General features: G+C 40.9%; 1 protein-coding gene across 1 annotated transcript in view; it reads right to left on the bottom strand.

The window, feature by feature from the left end:
* Positions 1 to 5,295: 5,295 nt before the first annotated feature.
* Positions 5,296 to 21,366, bottom strand: part of IL1RAPL2 (interleukin 1 receptor accessory protein like 2) — a 514,527-nt gene continuing 498,456 nt past the window's right edge. The window contains exons 9-10 of the mRNA XM_026653029.1: positions 16,008 to 16,178; positions 5,296 to 6,303 (exon numbers count right to left, since the gene is read on the bottom strand). Coding sequence (XP_026508814.1) covers positions 5,606 to 6,303; positions 16,008 to 16,178 — 869 coding nt within the window. The 3' untranslated portion in view covers positions 5,296 to 5,605. The remainder of the gene's footprint in view (positions 6,304 to 16,007; positions 16,179 to 21,366) is intronic.

Raw genomic sequence — 21,366 nt, forward strand, 5'->3', positions numbered from 1 at the left:
GTGAAGGCAGGGGGCTGGACTCGATGACCTTTCAAGGTCCCTTCCAGTTCTAGGAGATGGGATATCTCCATTAATTTATTTATTTATTTAATAGGTGCAGAATAAACACCCTACATAGATTGATAGGCCCAATCCTGATCCTATCTGCATCCATCACATGGTGTTGGCAATAGGGCCATACTGCTGGCAATCTCAACGGGTTTAAAGAATCCTACGCTCCCTCATCACTTAATTTGAGTGTTGGAGAACAGGTGTGGCTGCCTCCCCATAGGCGGCATTTGTAAGACCTCTGCCCTAGCTGCTGTATATGGCACCTGGAACCCTGGGGCATATCAGGGAAGGACTGGTGGGAAGGTTACTGCTAAGATGAATAACTGGGGAAACTAAATGGGCTACAAAGTGAGCTTCCATCTGCCAGTTTCAAGATGTTTCTGTCTGCGAGATACTAACTAAAGATGGGGCCACCTGTACTGAAGACCTGGCCCCACCCTACTACAGCCAGAGCCCCCCAGTAATCCTCCTAGGAACAGGCAAATGTCATATGTGAACTACAAGAATACAAGGACCCGGATACAGTCTTGTCTCCCCCTTGTGCCTGTGTTGAATAGCATGGTGCTTACTCCTTAGGGTTCCAGTAACCTCTATGGTCCCCGCAGGTATTTGAAAGCTGGTGAAGATGCATAAAGGACCACTTGGGGGGTAGAGAGCTCACACAGATCACATTCCTGGTCCACCACACCAGGCAGCTCCATGCCAGGTGGCTGTGGATTAGGTGCAGATCGCCTCCCCAGCAGACTTAAATAGCCTTGGGATTGATTGGTCTGATGCAAGGTTGGGTTATGCAGCAGTAAGGGGTTATCTCACCCCTTACTGGCATACCATAGGGCCAATGGTTTGACCCTTGTCATGTACTGAGGAACTATAGTCCATCTCTGAGCTATGGCATAGCTTCAGAGGAGTTGCACACAGCATCAGATGGTGTGGCTGGGAAAACTTACCAAACTGACCTTGTAAACAAAGAAGAAACCTCTGATCTCAAATCAGCTACTGACTTCCTGGAGAGCGTTCAGTCCCAGGTTCGCATGCATTGAAGATCGTCTCATCTTTACAGCCCGGAGTATGGAACCGGTGAATGGGGAGTCTGTCGAGGTATTCAGATCAGTTCAGAAGATGGAAAATTAAAAGCCCAGCTAGGATACTGCCTCTGAAGACTTAATCCTGTGAACTGCTGAGTGTCCTCAGCTCCAGGACGTCTGAGGATTGGGCCCCGAGAGACCATCTATTAGGAACAGGAATCCCAGAATATGAAAAAGCCTAGAATAAAAATCTCTATGGGTCGTTCAGCCTTATGGTATAGTAAAGCTCAGTTATTGGATTTTATTCAGAAGGTCTAGTACCAGGTAAAGGGCATTTTTTAAAAGTGACCAGTGTGAGTTCAGTAAAGCATTTACGTATGTGCTTAATTTTAAGCACTTGCTTAAGTTCCACTGAAGTAAATGGAACTTAGGCATGTGTTTAAGCATTTTGCTGAATGGGGATGGACCGCTGACCCAGGAGAAACTCTGGTGAGAGCAGAGGAGAAGCATTTTTAAAACCACAAGGTAGTGATTTTTTAAAGGCATTTGTTATTTTTTCCCTAAGTCCTTATCTTGTTTATAATTATGAGGTACACTAAATTCCTTTCCCAAGGCTAAATAGCCCTGAAGTACCACAGTTTGTGTTAGCATTGAATTGAAACAAAGCAAAACACAAAACCAAGTTTGACTGTAGTCAGCTTAAATAAGTAAATAGTGATTAGCCTCTTTGTTTCTTTGTGTTTCTTTTCTGTATGATTCCAGTAAACCTGGATCTTTCGAGTCTGGTCCAAAGCACACTGAAGCTGATGGGCATCCTTCTAATGGTTTCAATGGACTTTAGATAAGCCTTATATAGACAGAGGATGACAACATTTAATTATACAGCCTTCTCATTTAGCAAAATGGATATTAACTATTGAAACACTGGTTCATAACCCCCCCCCCCCAACATAGTATGATTCATTGTAATTAACCAAATCATTCCAAGAACAGTCAATACTCACTCAGAATTGGCACCTCAGTCCAAGTTAAATGGTCTTCTGTCTGAATTTCCCTCACTATAATAGAATTAGTAGAAAGACTGAACAGATTTATATTTCCAGCTTTATGAATCTCATTTTTATAAACTGTCTTTTCGTTCCTACTCGGTTTTTTGGAAGGTGTTTCACACAAAAGGACAAATGTATGTAAAATAGTTTTCAAATACTACTATGCTATAGATGCCATTTTAAAAAGATGACTGTCATCCCAAACCAGAATAACCTTGTGGTTACCATTTAGACCTTTGCTTATCCCTAGAGCCAGTTGCAGTCTGGAGCCTGCATGTTACTCAGTTTGCTACTATTCCCCTCCCTCCTTTTGAATTTCCCATCTCTTCATGGCCATTTTGCATTGCTAATTATTTTCTGCCAGCCAAAATCTCTTTCTCTAAGCAAGTAGAACAAATATATTGTTTTTCTAAAGAAAGTAAAGCTAAACACATTGTATGCAATTCCTTATTCCAGGTAATGATGTTCTCGTGGGTATGTTGGAACATATTAGGACAAAAGCCACTTTGGCCTCAATCCATTTCTCACTGAAGTCAATAGAGAGACTCTCATTGACTTTAATGGGAGTTTGATAGGGCCCATTAGGTTAAATTCACCCCAGGTACAGTGGACCAGCACATTGTCTACGCATCACTCGGGTTCCACTTAACTCTAAATTCTACCCTTTGACAAAATTTATCCAGAAGCTTAATTGCTACTTAAGCAAAACTAGAATTCCACCATGTACCGTAATTTCTTTGTAATGTGAATTAAAATGAGTGGTATCTCTTGCAAGACCTATTCCCCTTTCCCATACTCAAAGCAGAGGGATACGGCAGGTTCCAAGTTATGTATATATTGTAGCAGTACGTGATACACAATTGTAAATCTCAGATTAAAAAGCAGAGTGTGATTTGTCATCTATGACTAAAATATATAGATACATAGATACACAATGTGTTCTGAAAAATGACAGAAAAACTGTTCTTTTCATGTTACCGCAATGCAAATGTGACTGCATTTTGTTGTTGAGTATCTACTGCTCTGAGATACATATTGTGGCCAAGCAACTGAAATTGATACCCATGTTTAATCATTGTAAATAAAAGAAGCAGATAGACCTGCATATGTTTTCAGAGTTTGCATGCTCAATACAGAACTAGTAGGTTTAAAAATCTCACTGAACATTCTATGTGAATTAAGAAGATTTTAGAATAATGTGAAAATGAAAATAAAGTACAGCTTTTCACTTAAACATATGCAACTCTCTTCATGCAGAATTTTGTTTTAGTTTTTTTTTAAGTTACACTTTGCATTAAAGAACATAACCAGTGTAAATACAATCTGTAACACTTATAAAACAGTGCAAACGTTGTAAATTTCATTTTTTTTAAATACATGTATTTATAATGGAGGTAAAATCACCTTCTTTCTCAATAGAAAAATATTTATATTAAATACCTACATATGTTGAACTTAACTTTACAAAAGAGTAAGTTATAGTTCCACAGTTGTAATAATTTACTATCATTTCTAGGTTTCCACATTTACTGTTAGTGTCAAATGCATGTATGTCTAGAAAAACAAAATAAACTTGTATTATTGAGAACAGAATGAAAATATTAAAGTTCATAACTAGTGTGAAGGGGTGCAAGAGAAAGTTGATAAACACGGTGAGAGAAGCAATAGAAAAATACAGAACTTTATGAATTATTGCACATTTGAGTTCATTCTTATGACCTTTGGGCAAATACTTAATTCTTTTGATCTTAAGTTGGTATTCATTTTAATTTTACTGCACTTATGATTTAAAAAACGTTTACAAAATGTGAGAATTTACTATACCTTGATTACTGATTGAACCACAGGCAGCTATGTGCAGAGTGCAAACTTTAACTTATGCAATCAAAAAGCAGCAAGACTAAAAAAGATATTAAAATGTGGGCAACATTGTCTTCCAGAAACATATTTCTGGATTTGATCCTGCAGCCCGTACAGAGGCAAAACACTAAAATCAATGGGAATTTTGCCTTGTTAAGAACTGCAGAATTGGTTCCTGCCTCTGTTATTCAGAACTTTTTCTTCAAATGCTGTTGTCTCCATTGGCCCAATTCTATAACCCTTAATCATGCGATTAGTCCTTACAAATCCTAATGGTTTCCAAGAGACTCCTCGATTAAATAATTAATGATACTTAGGACTTGGAGAATGATTGTCATCCCTAGAGCTCAGAATGCTTACCAAGAAGGATAAGTAGCATTATTCTCATGTGACACATAAACTACTCACATGAGTAAGAGATGCATGAACTGACCTTAAGAGCTGCTTAGGCAACCCAATCTACATAATGTATCGCTAGAAGCACTGAGAAAAGAAATAGTTGTGCTTGAGCCATAGTAAAAGATATATAAATTGACAGGTAGATATAGAGACAGCATATTCTCTCTTTCATAACTACGTTTCAGATGATTATCACTGCAATTGAAGTCATATTAGTAGTAAACCTGAATAATTTAGCTCTTAATCTCTGAATATTGCTGTATTAATTTTCTATTGCTAGTATTCTCAGTAACATGTAAATTTTAAATTGCAACTGTTTCAATTTTGGAAAAAAAAATGTAAAATTACATGGCCATTAGTACAAATCTTACAACACGTCAGGAGAGTTTAAGAAATCATGATTTTGTTAACAGACAATGAAGTTTGTACTTGAAATGTTTAAAAAATGGCATTTAAAACTGTAACATTTGTGAAATCTAATAAACCACAGAAAAGTTGTTTGGAATCATCCTAAACATCTGACAATATGCTAATAATTTGTTAATAAAAACACACAGCTAACCATCGACTAGGAATAAGATATGCCTCAATAACAAAATGAATGGATGCTGATGTGAGCAGTTGATTTATTCTGCAGTTACTGTGCACTTTATTGATAAAGCTAGTAACTCTTCATCCACATTGGTGTATCAACCGGTCCTCTTCTAAAATGTACTTGTGACAACCTTATGGGAAGTGCTGCCTACGGTTTTCTTTTGAGAATGGTTCACCCAGTGTGCTCTACAAAGACATATTTTCTTTTATAGCATGTTAAGTTTAGAATTTGCAATCTGTACTAAAGTTTATATTTTCTTTTTTTTAAATTCTGTGTACATAGATGAAATCCCATTACATAAAGATGGGTGTCGGAGATCATATACAGTATTGAACTTCCATCCATACCAGACTGTAAAACATACATGTTAAAATCAAAGGATATATTTCCCCCTTCAAAGAATCAATACAACTGTACATTAAATGATATGAGCTACATATTGAACTACAAAAGAAGGTCCCCTTTGTCAATAATTTGGAAATGTAAACTAAAAATTCAGGTACAAAAGTGAGTAAATGTGTCTCTGCCTCCAATCTGATTCTGCACCCCGTGACATTGATTTAATGTTCTTTAAAAATCTGTCTTCATGGTGCTCAGAAAGCATCTAAAAAGAGTTCTCATCTTCACTACCAAATATCACTTGTGAAGCTAAGTTCCTGGGATGATAAAGGTAGCAATGGGTTGTTCCTGTGAAATTCTTGGGTGTCCTTCATGGTATTATTAAGAGGTAGCTGTCCATTTAGTAGTGTCAAGGGTATGTTACAATAGGTGTGGTGATTACTTATGGAAGCTATTGGCATGGTTGCCGCTGACATGTCATACTCGTATCCTCTGCAATAATGTCTCATTTGCATGGAATCCGTTTGATGGTAATCGGCTAAATCTGCTTGAGATGCTACAAAAGTGGCAGAGGCGCCTGTCATGGCAAGAGATGGTACAGTTTGGAGGTCTCCAAAAAGTCCCTGTTCTGCAGAGTCCAGGACTTGGCGCCGAGATAAAACCTCTTTTTTCTTCGCTGGCATTTCATAGACTAAGCGCTTCCAAAACTTAGAATTCAGTTTGCTGCTTTTTGGTCCTTTCCACTTGACCACTGAGAGAAGTTTGATGGTGTGCTTTAAAGATTCCACTTCGTGGTAATTCACTTTGCCTTTTAAGTCAGTACACTCAATCAAAATAACTTTGATTTCTCCACTGACTAGCATGTTATGGAGTCTGTTTTCCATCTCAAAAATACTCCATCCTCTCCTGAGAACATAGTCTGGAGTTAACACGATAATGAGTCTTCTGCTTTGCTCAACACATCTTGTGAGATCTTCAATGTATGCTACAAATTATAGAAAGAGAGAGAGAATAAAATAAAGAAGTCTATTGTGTTAAAACATTAGCCTTGCAATTAAGTATACTAAAATACTAAGGTTCACTAAGGGTCTGATCCCACACCATTTAATGGAACTTTACAATAAAAATATGATTGGACATTAATATACACCATCTTCTATTTACATAAAATTTAGAAAAGGAAAAAAGTCTAGCTCCTAATGGTTTCCCCATATTAATCATAGTATAGCTAAGATTGATTCAACTTCCTCACTGTTCAGCTGCATTTCAGTGACTTACAAATGACAATATTTGTTTTTCATTTACGGAAAAGTTTTAGCTCTAGATCAGTGTAACTTTTGTGTAAAGTATAAAATTCACAACACATGCTATGGCCATTACTAAAATTTCTTGGGATGCAAGCTAAGGTACAGTAATCAGTTCTTATGCTTCAAGGTGTAAAGAACGGAAGGACACGAGGATGCTTCAGGGTGCATGGATTGTAGCTAACCGGTGCTCGGGAAGGAATCCTCCATCACCACATGTGCAAATTATGTTATTGGAAAGGTACAGCATGGGCAGCTTTTACCTTTTTCTACACACATTGACCACAATCTTGGAGGTCCAATGATCTGTTTTAGTATTGCAAATCTATGCTTCTACGTACACAAGATAATTAATAGAATCTTCATTAGATGATAGGGGGAAAAAAAACCCCAAACAAATGGAAAACATAAGCAAATGTAGAATTACTCAGAGGTGTTTATTTTCTGAGGTACCACTGACAAGGAAAATGTATCTTCTACAGTATTTATGCATGCTAACATTTGCAAGGTATTGGTGTAAGCAGAGATGCTGTACACCATCTTCCTGTTTCACAAGGTCAATTTATCAGCCCAGAATATATTCTGGGGGTTGAATCTTAGTTTGTGTGTTTGATATGCCTGACAAAGGAGAACGGGGGAGAGAGACCAATGAAAGTAATCTGACATGGACCTCTTTACATCTATTTACAGAGGTCCTGACCCCAAACCATTCAAAGCCATGGAAAGACTTTCAGTGGGGGTTGGATCAGGCCCAGAAAAATAATAAACAGCGATAAAGATAGTGAGAACAGAAAAAAGTGCACTTTGGTTGCATATCATTTTGCTGGTAACACTTTACTTTTTATTACACAAACTGTCCTTCGCAGCTATGCTACTCAAAAGCATGCAGTCTGAGAAAGGAGGGAAGGCATGTGTTACAAATGAAGACTTAGACACAGGAGCTGCACACAACAGGCCTTTACTCAGCACAGGGCAGGATCTGTCTTACACATACTGGCCTCTAGCAGGACGAATGGTTACAGTACACTTCATTGATCAACATCTTTTACTGTAATACTTATTTTTATAGTCCCAGGCAAAATGCCGCAGCATGCTTATTGACACCACTTCCCACCAAATGGATAGCTACAAAATAGGCCAACAAACATTCAAAAATATCTTCATTTCAGGAGACTCAGGGTATATTTAGCATAAAATCTGCCTTTACCAGCGTTTTATTTCACCACTTAGCAGCAAGAAAAAATTATTTCACATATGAAAAAAGCAAATTTTTATACACCCTATAGACAAACAAAAATTTCAAGACATACACATACAGTACAAATGTTTATGCAACAATCTTTTTAGTTAAAGTGTTATGATCGTTTACTCATGCAGCATATACAGTTTGATTTTTTTTTCTTAAATTGATATTTTCTAAGGAAAAAACATTGCTCTCTCTCTAAAATGTTTACTTATTGAAGTGAAAATTCAGCATTAAAATCAGGGTGAAAATCAGCAGCAATAGGAAAGCTATCAGCAGAACTGGTGAAACAAAACTGAAGGAAAGGTAGAAATGTTCAATACAATGGAAAGAGATTATCCCAATGTATCAACAGCTCAGACTCTTCATTTTCTTCCTTTCTTTCTGCTCCCAAAAAGAAAGAAGTTAGGTGGGAAGCTTCATCATTAGAGGTTGGATCTGCAAGATACAGTAAAACAACAAACCATCATGCATCTTTCCTGATACATTTTCATTCCTCCTTCAAGAAATTCAGACTACGGGTGTGTACAAGGGCATTTTTATTGCATAGGACACAATATTGTTCAGGCACTATCAGGAAGTCCCACATATTCAGTTTAATACTATGCATAGCTATGCAGGTACTATGCATGTCTGTTACAAAACACACAACATTTTTTTTAAAAATCAATCCATTGCACTTACCTTTTTAAAGAAATGGTGGTGATATTTTTAATTGCAACAATAAAGCTAATCTTATATCAATTCAATTGAAAACTCACCAGACTTAGCTCTTATATCCTCTATAGCTGAAGAGGCGCTCTGGGGGAAAAAAAGACACCCTGGCTTCCCCCTGTGAGCTCTTCACCCCTCTGTGTTTCTCCTTTATTTTGCTGTGTGCAGTTTAATTGGTGGACATTTAGAGCTCTTTCTACAGGCGACTAGAATTAGCCCTTACAAGGTTACCTTCAGAGTCCTTTCTCAAACCTCAAGTTTGCCGCTGGGTCACAGATAGACCTGACCAGTGAACAAGGGATCCTTTGGGGCAGTGAGGATGGAGTTGAGAATAGTGGCTTGCACACAACTAGACGCACCCTTCTATGCATCCCAAAGGAAAGGCAAGCAGGTGTTGAAACTGCTCGGCCTATAAATACACAATCATTCCAATATCTTCACAGCAGTACGCCAAATTCCAGCCTGTGACTCCCTGAGTCTGTACCAGCCAGATTCCTGCATGAGTTCAGGGAGTCTTGGAGCTGCACTAACTTATGTCACGTGGCTATGGTCCTAAGCGGCTTTATACCAGTGGAGGATCAGCACAGCCCCACCCTTGAACACACCATGTGGGGCTAGGCTGGGTGGCTGGTACAGGAGCTGGCTGTACCGGCGTCACACCACTAGGAAGGTCTCTTCTTCCAGGAGAATTTTCTGCTGTCAAGTTATGGCCAGAATCCAGTTCCCTTGTGGTGGTGGACAGAGGCTGGGGCCTAACACAAGATCTGATCACCACATTTATTTTTTATAGGGGAACGTTGCCTTGTGATTTGGAAAACGTGCACTAAAACAAAGCCAACATTGTTGCCCTCTCTGTAATGTCCCTGCTTGTGGTGAAACAGGCAGGCTGAGATTCTCTTGCAACAGGCGCAGAATATTCTGCTGTCGCTCTTATGCCATCTGTGAAAGAGAGCGCTGAGAAAGCATTTCAGATGTGAAACTTAAGTAGGGGAAATCTCCTCTGCCAATTTTACCACCAGTTGGAAAGAAAAAAATAATCACAAAGTTCTGCAAATTTCATAAGCAACTACTTCAGTGCAATTGTATTTCCTGGAGTGGCATAACTAATCTTCAGCTGGTAGGAATGAGCGTAGCCGCATTGACTTCAACAGCTCAATGCTGATTTGCACCAGTTGAGGATCTGGCCAGAAATGAGAGGGACTGGGAGTGGAAGTTGTGAGGTTCAAAGGGGAAAGTCTGCTTCCTGTCTCGATCAAGATAATTTGCTTTTGATCAGCAGCATTTTGTGACCATAAAGATTCTCAAAGGGCAGTGAAGTAGCATGGCCACTGACAAAAAAACAACAACAACAAAACCCCCAACCAAACCAAACAAAATAAAACAGAAGGAGAAATGTTCAACATTGATCAAAATAGGCAAAAGGCATCTTTTACGTTTTACTTATGAGTTTGATTCAGGCAACATGTGGTCCATTTTGTCTCCTGTTTTGGCTGGTGGGTACTGTACTGTAGAAGAGGATGAGAAAGTGAACAAAGAACCCAAACCCTACAAAATTCAAGAGGCACAGCAATTTTTCTGTTAGTGGGGGTATAAGCTAGTTAAAGAAGGTGATAAGAAAACACATTAGCCTCTGGTTTGCAGAATCGGGACTCCCCTTTGTAGCAAAAGAAAAGAGCAAGAAGTAACACAGAAAAGGGTAGTGGGAGCACCAAGTCTCACCATGCAAGCTGTGTAATTTCCCATCTAGCATTTGTGAGTCAGACTTGACTGGGAGCTGACACAGAGAAGCAAAGAAGTAAAGAGGAACACAATGGACGGTCAATACAGTAGCACTATAATGCCTGTATTATGTATTCTGAATGTAGCGTTATTACATAAAGATTTTTTTTAGGACACTAAAGGAAATCATAAAGTTCAAATACCAAAGCCATCTACTGCCTTATGCAGCACATATCGCAATGAATATATTTATTAGCTCCAGTTTATAAAATCGCCTTTGCTAATAGGTGCTAGAACAAAAATAAGATAAAACAAGACAAGCCGGAGGGGAAATCCCCCATTATGTTAAATCTTCCTTCTTAACCTGTACCTCTCAGTTTGTTATTGTTCAGCTGAGTTGGTTTCAATGAACTGGTTCCCTTTTGTCACCCTACCTGTAAATAAAGTGAATAAAAAGCAAACATCCTCCCTGGAACATGGCCAGAGTCATATCAGGGAGGAATAGACCCCCAGATCATTTGGGTTTGGAAGCCCTATTCCTAATAGTTATCTTCAGAAAACTTGTATGGCTAGCCTGTATGTTAGGCCTGGACAAGAATATGGGGAAAGCATGGGGCCTGCCAACTCCCTCCCCTCATTTGCAGTGGTCAAGCAAAGCCCCTGGAAAAAGGACCTGGAAATTAACAGGGCAGTAACATCAACAGGTGGAAGGGTAGGGCGAGAGCAGAGACATATTCTCTCCCTTCACTTGGGCTAAATAGTAGAGATGGAGCAGTCAGATTAAATCATTTACCCAAGGTCACAAAGGAAGATTGGCAGAGCCAGCTATAGTTCAGTGTCCAAGTTCAGTGCCTAAGCCCCAAAACTATCCACTCTCTACAGCCTGGGCCCGCTAGCTACCAATGTGCTTTATTGCAGTATTCTGGATGAAATGGCACCCGCTCATCCTGGTTTTGGCATCTCGAGGGATTTTATTCAACTGTTAGGAGGATAAGTGTGAGTTGGGTTGGCGTGTTACTATAGCCCTTGATCTCTTATTCAATTCATGTCAAATTGTGTCAAACTGTGTGGTAACTATACACTATAGTGTAATTACACAGACTGATGTGGACACATCTACTACGAACTGGACCAACAAATTAATTTGCACTGCACATAGAGCGGGGCCTGAGCTGTGAAGTTTGGATCCACACTCTGGATTTGGATATGAACTACCCCAGCATTTGAGGGTGTCAGTATTCAGAGTTCCAATCCAGCCTGTCACAGAGGTAAGACCAGGGTTATGAAGATCAGATACAGACCAAGGCTTTTCCATAGTTTCCGTAAGGGATGGGGAGAGAAAGTGTTTGAAGTATGTTCCGGTCCAGGCTCACCTCAAACTGTAACCAATCTGGGACCCCAGCAATGAAAGCTGAATTTCTTCTTCCTCTGTGACAATTATAATTCCATCATCATCAGTCTCCTCTTTGCAATATATAGTGACCAATGTTTAATATCCCCTACTTCTGAATAATGCAATGGCTGAAGGGTTCTTCTGTGTCATCTCCTCTATTCTTCAGCTTCATCAAATTATGATGAACTTGGAGTCCCCCTAGGCAAGCTGATTACCCAGCAACAAGATTTACAGGAAGTTTTCTAGGTCATAGAACTTACCCCACTAAACACTCAGGTCCAAACCCCGAGGTCCTTGTTCAGTTACTAAGCCATTTGTCAGGCAATGACTGTATTCTGAGTAAGGATTGAGTAAAACACTGAGCAAGAACTTTGGGATTTCATGCTTTTATTGCATCCATATAACAGCTAGAGCTGGTGGAACATTTTCCACCAGAACATTTTTCCATTAGAAAATGGCATTTCATGAAAATCACAACTGTCCACAGAATAGGGATGTAAGAGTTTAACCGGTTAACCGATAAGCTTGATGCTTATCGGTTTCTGTTAATGGTTAAACTCCACCCAGGGTCCCGGCTGCTGCCTTGTGCGTGGGGTCCCTCTGGGCTGCCGGCCCCATGTGTGGGGCTCTGCTGCCACCCGGCATCCCTCTGCGCCTGGCATCCCGGCGTGCCTGGGGTCCTGACCATGCCCAGTGCCAGATGCTTCAGAGGGAATGAACAGAACAGGGCAATTATTGAGTGATCCATCCCCTGTCCAGTTCCAGCTTCTGGAAGTCAGAGGTTTAGGGTCACCCAGTTAGTTTATTGAAATAGACTTACAAATAGGTCTTCTTGCTCTTTGGGATCCCAACATAAGCAGACTCCATTACACCTCCTCCCTCCCCGTGTTTCTCTCAGGAAGGCAGAGATCACTCGTATTTTGCTATGATATTATTTTTATTCACGCATCACATAACACAGAAAGCAGAGACTGCTGTAAGCAGCAATCTGCCTTTGTCTGGTGTGGCCTCTGCAAGCCAGATTCCCACTTTCCAAAATGGAAGATGCCTTTTGATCTGTGCTGCCGGAACCCACTTGACAATGACAGCTGCCGCACATGCTCCCCCCGTATGGCCCCTCCTGTCCCCAGCACTCCCCCTGACTCAAGAGCGGGAGCTCAAGTGCAGGGCTTGAATACGGCACAGACGTACCAGCAGGAAGTTCCCTCTCCAACAGGGGAATTCTCTGCTGGGTATTTGAGGCTAGGTTATGGCCCATTCACTTCCCCTGAGTAGCTTGCCCATCTGGCTCTATATCTTGCATATAAAGACAGTATCATAGAAATGTAGAGCTGGAAGGGACCTTGAGAGGTCACCTAGTCCACCCCCCTTTGCTGAGGCAGGAACAAGTATACCTAGACCATCACTGACAGGTGTTTGTCCATTCTGTTCTTAAAGACCTCCACCTAGAGAGACTATTATATTTTTTTTCCAGCGGCTAAGCTAAGAATCAACTTGATTAAACCACAATCAAACTTGCCCTTTGATTTTACTGAGGTAAGCTTTTCAGTTTGTTCAAAAATGCCCTGAGACAAAATAAACCATCAAACACTATTTAACAAATCTATACTTGGATACTTCCCAGTCCAGAGAGCAACTGTATGCATTGCCTCATGCCGGGAAGTCAGAGCAATAATGGACACCCTCCTGTGGCAGCAGTTTACAATTGCAGAGATTATCTGAAACCAGCCTTCCAAAGGAGACACGATTGACTATAGCATTGGAATCTTATCTTAAATGCACAAGAAAAGTTATATGAAGAAACACCCCAGATCATCTGGTGGGAAAGTGCTGCATTATACTGAGTGTCATCAGATGACAAAATACAATACATGAAAGCATTTCGCTAGAAAAATAAATCAGTTTTTCCCCCCTGAAGGAATCTGCACCTAAGAACCAGATAGTCCGACAGAACTGTTGCTTTTGAGAGATTCGTTAAAAAATAAATTGTGTTTCTTCTCCGGAGCGCCTATGCAGTCTATTCTGTCTGTTCTGTTTTAATCTACCGTAGATAACCCTTTGTAATGTAAAATCAATATTAAATAGAACATCCAAGTAGTATGTTCCATATGTATATGCAGGTACACATATGCTTGCGTGTCTGAACATTTTTTAACAAAAGTCCAATTTTTCCTCTAGAAATACAGTTCCTTTTTTTCACAAATCCCAGGCACACAAATCATGCTAATTTCAAGTACATATTTTATTCTGCATTGTCGTCATTAAGTTTGATTAAGCATTCTCGAGGTTCTATATGAAAGAATCAAGCCCTTTCATAATGCTGAAGCAGAGAGGATGGAGAGGAGAAAAGAGATATTAAATCTGTGAATGTTCATAAAATGAGCATTCCAGGAGATGTTAAATGAATACCCAAAATGATGACAAGTATTTGTTGAGTGTCTGAATGACAGGTAGTCCAAAATAAAATTGCATGCTAGTTATTGCAGCAGCTGGGAGAAACAGACTCATGTCAGATAAATCTTCACCTTCAATATGTTTATCATTAAAAGGATACGTTGAAACTCTCTCTTTAATTCACTTTGTACTATTACTACATTAAAAAAACAAAATAAAAACCTGCTGCACGGACTGTATCTGAACCACAATTACTTACTATAATCCCTGCTAGTGATCAAGCCCACTGGGATTTTTATGGCAAATATAGCTGTGTTTTCTCTCAACAGGATCTCACCTATTAATGTAACCGTTTCTCAGATGGGAAGGAGTACACTTCCCAGTTTGCACTTTGAGCCAGGAAAGAACAGTCTTGCCTAGGCATTTAACCCTTTCAATTCCACTGAACAGTTTCTTTTGGGGAGAGAAGGGAATGTTTTGATTTTTCTATCTCCTGCTAAGAAGCGGTATGATATGCGAGGCTGATAGGGACCAATTCTGCAATGCTCTTCAGTGGTGTAAGGTCAGACCCCGTCTGACGGCTTGCAGAAGTAAAGGAGCACTGCAGTGGGGACAGGGTAAGTAGCCATAGCTTACAGGCTGCAAATGCAGGGACTGCTATAATGCCTTCAGAAACGCTGGGGAAGCATTTGCTCCATGTGTAACAAAGAGGCAATGTGCATTCTGACTAGCCAGTGACTGAGGCGAGGCGGGGGGCAAAGCTGTGGCCCTGCTTCCAATTCATCCACATACTTAAGGGATAAGATGCCCACATTTTTGGGGTGTGTGGTGGAGGTTGGTGGTACTGGGTAAACATGATCAGGTTCCTTTGCAGGCAAGTTGCTAAAGCAGCCGATTATAACTGCCTCAGTATAGGGCAGGGCTTTCTGTACATCTACTTAGAAGCAGCCATAGTCGGGTTTTATGTTTATATTTCTTTTACATTAACACATACACAGAGGTACATATTTCCCTTTTCTAACATGTCTTAGTGGAAGCTAACTGAATACAGACATTGCAAACTAAATTAATATTCAAAAGCATATTTCTCACAGGAGCATCTCAACTACTTGGCAAAAACACATGGTATAAATGCAAACAAACCGTGCATGCAGAATCCATGAATATTATGCACATTACAATGTCATTTTTTACTTGTCCCACAACAAATCAGGAAAAAAGAAACCCCACTATAGATGTGTCATTGTGGTTACAGACATCAATACATGCAGCAGAACACTGGGACATTGCAGTGAAATTGATCTGAAATGGACAACTGCGTTTCATTAACTAGAAATGGGCAACAAAATCAGATAACTGAACAGTGCACATCCCTCTGAAAAATTGGGATTATTTACAGTACAAATTATCAATCCAGCACTTAGGACAAAACTCTAGTTTAAAATGGCTCAACTGATGTTAACTTGGAAACAGAAGTATAATATTGGCTCACTGTAAAATCAGAAAAAGTAGAAGACACTAAGAAATGCTGTATTGGTAAGGTTGCTGTGGACAAATAAGTATTTGCCTGAATGATAATTATTGAGAGAATCCCATTTTAAATGATACACTAGAAATGTGCTGTGTACCGATCACCCTTCCTAGCAGCCTCTGGCAATTACCTTTGTCTGACATTGAGTGTTTTTACTATGGCTTACAGTTCTGCAGAATCCGATCCTGCTTCCATTGAAGTGAATGGCAAAATTCCCATTGACTTCACTGGTGCAGGATCAGACCCTAAGCAGGAGGTCACACCTTGGTGTATTTAGGAAACTCTTGAGGTTCTGAAAGCAGTCTTGCAAAGAGAATGAACTGTAACTTAACTTAACATGCCTTCCCAATAGCATCAGACAGGATTAAACCCAAAGTTCAGAAGTACTTACTCCCGCTAGGGATCAGGTCCCTATCTGGAATGAAGAGTTTGTATCCATAATGTTTTTCCAGAACATCTGGCAGTATTTCAAGTGCAAACTGCTCCTCTTCGTTATTATCACAGTCTAATGCATCTGGATCCACTTTGGTGTAAGAGAGATAGGCATCGTATTCCTTGTTGTCTGTAGAAAAACAAAAGCCTATTCACAGTCATCTGTTTGTAAATGGACTAGGCAGAGGTAAACTGTCTTGTGGCCTAGTTCTGAAACCCTTGTGTGTCATAACTCCTATCATGTCAGTGGAGATTTTGCATGTGTAAGGAATGCAGTACTGGTGAAAATATTTTCTTCCTGGTTGTTCAATATCAAGCTTAAAAACCACTGCATTATGCCAAAAACTTTTAATGGTGAAACACAAGTGCTCCATATTGCATAATAGAGATTGTGAATTATTCCTGGTTTTATACATAACTTTCAACTCCATACGGCTTTATCAGTGGGTATTCATAAGCCTCGTTTTATCCAACTCTTTTTATAGAAGTTTTAAGAAGACAGCACTCATCTGTCACTTCCTCTTTTCCCTTCGCATGCTGAGCTGGTAAATTATGGCTTTGTATGGTTCAGCAAAAGGTAAACAGGTGCATTGGAGACTGTCCCACACCCGAACAGACTTTGGGAAAGTCCAAATGTTGCAGCTTGGGCTTCTTTGTCCTTTATACATAATGAAGGACCAGACTGTGCCTGATTGGTACAGGTGTATGTTGGGCAGGGGGCAGGGGAGGGGGAGGGAAGAAGTGCAAAGCTGCACCACCCCCAGGGAAACTCCAGTAGTTATTGTGCCTTAATCAAACCCAGACTTTTCCAGAGTTCACTGCCTGACTCACTTGAGCTCCTCCCTTAGCTGCTGGCCAGCTCTGCTGGTTAATGTGGAGGGATGGCTTGCACCTTTGGTGGCACTTTAAAGAAGCAGTATAATTGGCCTGGCCCTTGAGTTGGCAGAAGGGGCACAATAGAGGGTAAGGTTGTTTGTGCCACTTTCCCCCACCCAGCCTAGGCACCCACACAAGAACAAGGTGGGGACAATCGCACCCACATCGTACTACAGCATCTTAGCAGTGTAGCCAACACTTGCAATGTTATTGCGAGTCTGATGATAACTGGATTTTTTCTTCAAGTCCCAGTTCCTGGATTCATGTGATTAGGGGAAAATCTGAGCTTGCATTTAAAAGAAAAAAAGTTCCTAGTCTTTGTGTTTGTGGAAAGAAGCCTGAAAACACGACTTAAGTACAAAAACCAAAAGGCAAATATAAAGAATCCCCAATTAATTTTTTTTAAAAATCTAATGATTTTTACGCTAATTTCAGGATTTTCTTGGGCCTGATTCATCATTTACAATGTTTGGGGTCTGTAATGTTGTCTTATTTAATGGCCGTTATCTTTATTATAGCCCTACAGTATTTCAGAAATAGTGGAAAAAATACATATGTGAAAGAGTCAAGTTTTAACAGAAAGGTCTCTAGTGATGGCTACAAGCTGTCATTTCTTACAGAAAATGAAAAATCAAATCGTTAATGTAGTGAAAAGAGAAGTATGTGAAAGGGGGATTATTAAGCACCAATTTTCTGTAAAGAACTGGAAAAGATCTTTACAGCAGAGTCAATGTTCATCAATATTTTGTATTAAAGGAAGATAAATAGTTGATGAGAATGTGATTTATTAATTGCTGCTCTATAAATGATGGCTATTTCCCTAATATTCCTTAGATAAATCTAGTCCACTGTGGTTCATGAGCAAAAGCAGACAAGATGTGGGCATTTATTTACTTAGCTGTGGAATTGATTTCACGCTGAAAACAGGGTGCTCAAGTGAACTATTGGTTCTAAGACAGTCTGGTAAATTTTGATATGATGAGCTAGGTCTTGCGTGATTACCTTCAATGGCTCAGTTAGCAGAAACAAATCTGCCTCTAATCACTAGAGCAGCATGGGATCTAGTGTGACAAAATTCCTCCTCTATCTTGGTGGGTCCTGCGCTTATTGGCGGATTTTCTTGCCTCAGAGATTCACCATGTGGGTTGGGGAACAGCTCAGAGACCTTTCCCTCTGGAAGAACCCACAGTCTAGCTCAATTGGGAGGTTTGGGGGGAACCCGGGCCCACCCTCTACTCCGGGTTCCAGCCCAGGGCCCTGTGGACTGTAGCTGTCTATAGTGCCTCCTGTAACAGCTGCATGACAGCTACAACTCCCTGGGCTACTTCCCCATGGCCTTCTCCAAACACCTTCCTTAGTCTCACCACAGGACCTTCCTCCTGGTATCTGATAACGCTTGTGCTCCTCAGTCCTCCAGCAGCACACCCTCTCACTCTCAGCTCCTTGCGCCTCTTGCTCCCGGCTCCTCACACTCACACCACAAGCTGAAGTGAGCTCCTTTTAAAACCCCGGTGCCCTGATTAGCCTGCCTTAATTGATTCTAGCAGCTTCTTCTTAATTGGCTCCAGGTGTCCTAATTAGCCTGCCTGCCTTAACTGGTTCTAGCAGGTTCCTGATTACTTTAGTGCAGCCCCTGCTCTGGTCACTCAGGACGTATCCGGGCAGAGTTCCTCTGGGCGGCGTCCACTGGCTCCCTTGACGCCTTCGAGGAGCAGTGGGCGCTGTCCGGGGTTCTCTGCTCGGTGTCCCCATCTGGTTCGCTTCGTTTGACCCTTTGACCTCACTCCTGTCCCTGTTCTTTTATTAGTTGTCCCCCGTAATTTTTTGGTCTCCAGGTCCTGTGGACCCCCCCCTTAGGCTGGGGGGGATCCTTTAGCAGTGGGCGGGCTTCGCCCGCCCACTTCCTGGATCCCAATAGGTCTGGTCACTCAGGGAACAGAAAACTACTCATCCAGTGACCAGTATATTTGCCTTCTACCAGACTCCTGTATCCCACTGGTCTGGGTCTGTCACACTAGTTTAACTGATATCCTAACATTTCATCAATATCAGCAAACTACTAGAATGGCAAGGATGGTAGCACTGCTGAGTCAGGAAGACCAGCAGCAAAAGGGTTAAAACCAGACAGGTCTGGAGACTGTTCCAAAAACTGCCACACTAGGCAACAATGGAACCTTCCAGAAGGTGTTCAGAGGACAGCCAATGGGTGATCAGGGAGGCAGATGTCACCACTAACAGTTCAGGCCCTTGCCAAGGTAGTAAAGCCAACCCCGGGGATGGCCACTGTCATTGGCTCTAAAGTAGAGTGAAATCAAAACAATCAAGCTACGATGTAGATCAGGTTAATACTCAAGGTTAACAAATGTCTGAACATTATTTTAACTCTAACTTGCTATTGAGAAAAAATATTTTGTCTGGGAAACACAAGTGCATGTGTCTGTGTGTATTTAACACATGTGGACTTCCTGGGTCTGGTTTTCTAAAAAACTAGGCACGTGTTTTGTATCTGATTTGCACACACAAATTAAATGATTGTGCACCAATGCTCATTTATGCATCCAACTGTGCACTTCAGTGTTGTCAACTCTCATGATCTTATTGTCAGACTTGTGATATTTGGTGTCTTCCTTAGAGTTCTGGCTCCTGGAGTCAGGTGAATTAGATAAAATCTCTGCTTTAATTTTTTTTAAAAAGGCCTCTGAATAGGACCTTTTAATCCTTAGCATTTTAAAAAAAATATATAGCTGCACACTGTATGGGATGTGAATTTATCCAAGAAAACTTACACAAGATATTTTTTAACTGTAGAATAAATCAAATCTTCCTGGCTTCAGTGCCTCCATTTAAAATAAATGAGAAACAGTTTTAGGACCCAGTCCTGTAACTGGCTCTATACAGGAGTACCTTTATGCCTGTCCTCACTCCTAACGCCCTTTGCATAGGCAGAAGGAATATCGATACAGAACCTGTGATTTCACCAAGGCCCTGTGCCTCTGTGGATAGGACACTAGGCGGTAATAGCTCTAAACAAACTGGAACATCCATTGGAAATACAACCGTGTTTTTCAAATTTAACCACAGGTGCCGACTTTCCGCTTTCCCCGTGGGTGCTCCACCCCTGCTCAGCCCGAGGCCCGGCCCCCACTCAGTCCCTTCCCCAAGGCCTTACCCTCGTGCTGCCTCTTCCCACCCCCGCCCCGCCTCCTTCTCCAAGGCTCTGTTCCTTCCCACCTCCTCCTGCCCCCACTCCACCCCCTCCCTCAAGCGTGCCCTGCCCTCGCTCTGCCTTTTCCTGCCCCTACTCCTCCCCCTGCCCCCAGCACCTCCCACTCACTGCCGAACAGAGTCAGTGTCTATGAATTTAAGAGGTGCACAAAATGACCTGTGTGCTGAAAGGACATTCTCTAAACCTCCATGAAACAGGGTTGTTTTTTTAAATGAAAACCAAGCAAACAAGAAAAAAAATCACATTAAAAACAGCAATAACTTGATGCTGACAACACAAGTCAACAGAACCCAGGCAATTCAGAGTTGAGGCTGGCACTCTGAGCTGCATCCCCAGCTGGTGTGAAGCATCAAAGTAATAGCTGGTGTGAAATAAAGTCAAAAGAGTTACACCAATTTACACCACCTAAGAACCTGGCCCTTCTTTAGCTGATGAATTGTCAGTCTGAATACTGACCATTTGGAAGAGATTTGTTTTGTGTCATGATATTTAAACATAGTTTCTAAGTTCTACGAATGCAGACAGAGTAAGAGGGAAATTATTTTCCTCTGCCTCATAAGTAGCATCCACATTCTTGAAGCCAGCAGATGAAATTCTGGCCCCATTGACTTAACATATCCATCGAGCGTTTAATAGAAAGGATTATTATTTTGACACGGACACAGCTTACTGCCTAAGCAATAGTTCGGGGGAACTGGTTATTTTTGCATAAGAGGAAAAAACCTTCCCCTCTTCTTTTCCAAAATATAGGGTTTTTTTAGGTGTGGGATTTTCAAAAGTGCCTAAGTGATTCAGGTGCATTGACGTTCACTGGACTTATGCTCCCAAGTGGCTTAGAAGCATTTGAAAATGCCACTCTAGCTCTTTAGCAGACACAGAGTACACTAACATGGAACAAATTCTATGGACCTGAGTCACATCTGGGTTGCTTCCGTTTTACAGTATCTCAAAACTTTGATTTTGAAGCTAATAATGCAGTGGTGAATCCAACCTCATGTGTCTAGCAGTTAAAGTCCTGATCTAGCAAAGCACTTAAGCACATGCGTATTAAGCACGAGTAGTCTCATTGCAGACAAGGTAAGCGCCTACCATAGATATGAAGGGGGAAAGCATTTAAAAATTATCTGCTTTACACCAAACTTCCAGTCCAGTCAGTCCTCTGAAATAGTCCACATATCTGCATTACATTATTTTCCTGCTCCCAACTAGTGTTTGA

The sequence above is a fragment of the Terrapene carolina genome, unplaced genomic scaffold, assembly GCF_002925995.2.
Source record: "Terrapene carolina triunguis isolate 2854851 unplaced genomic scaffold, T_m_triunguis-2.0 Scaffold131, whole genome shotgun sequence".
NCBI classification, from domain to species: Eukaryota; Metazoa; Chordata; order Testudines; family Emydidae; genus Terrapene; species Terrapene triunguis.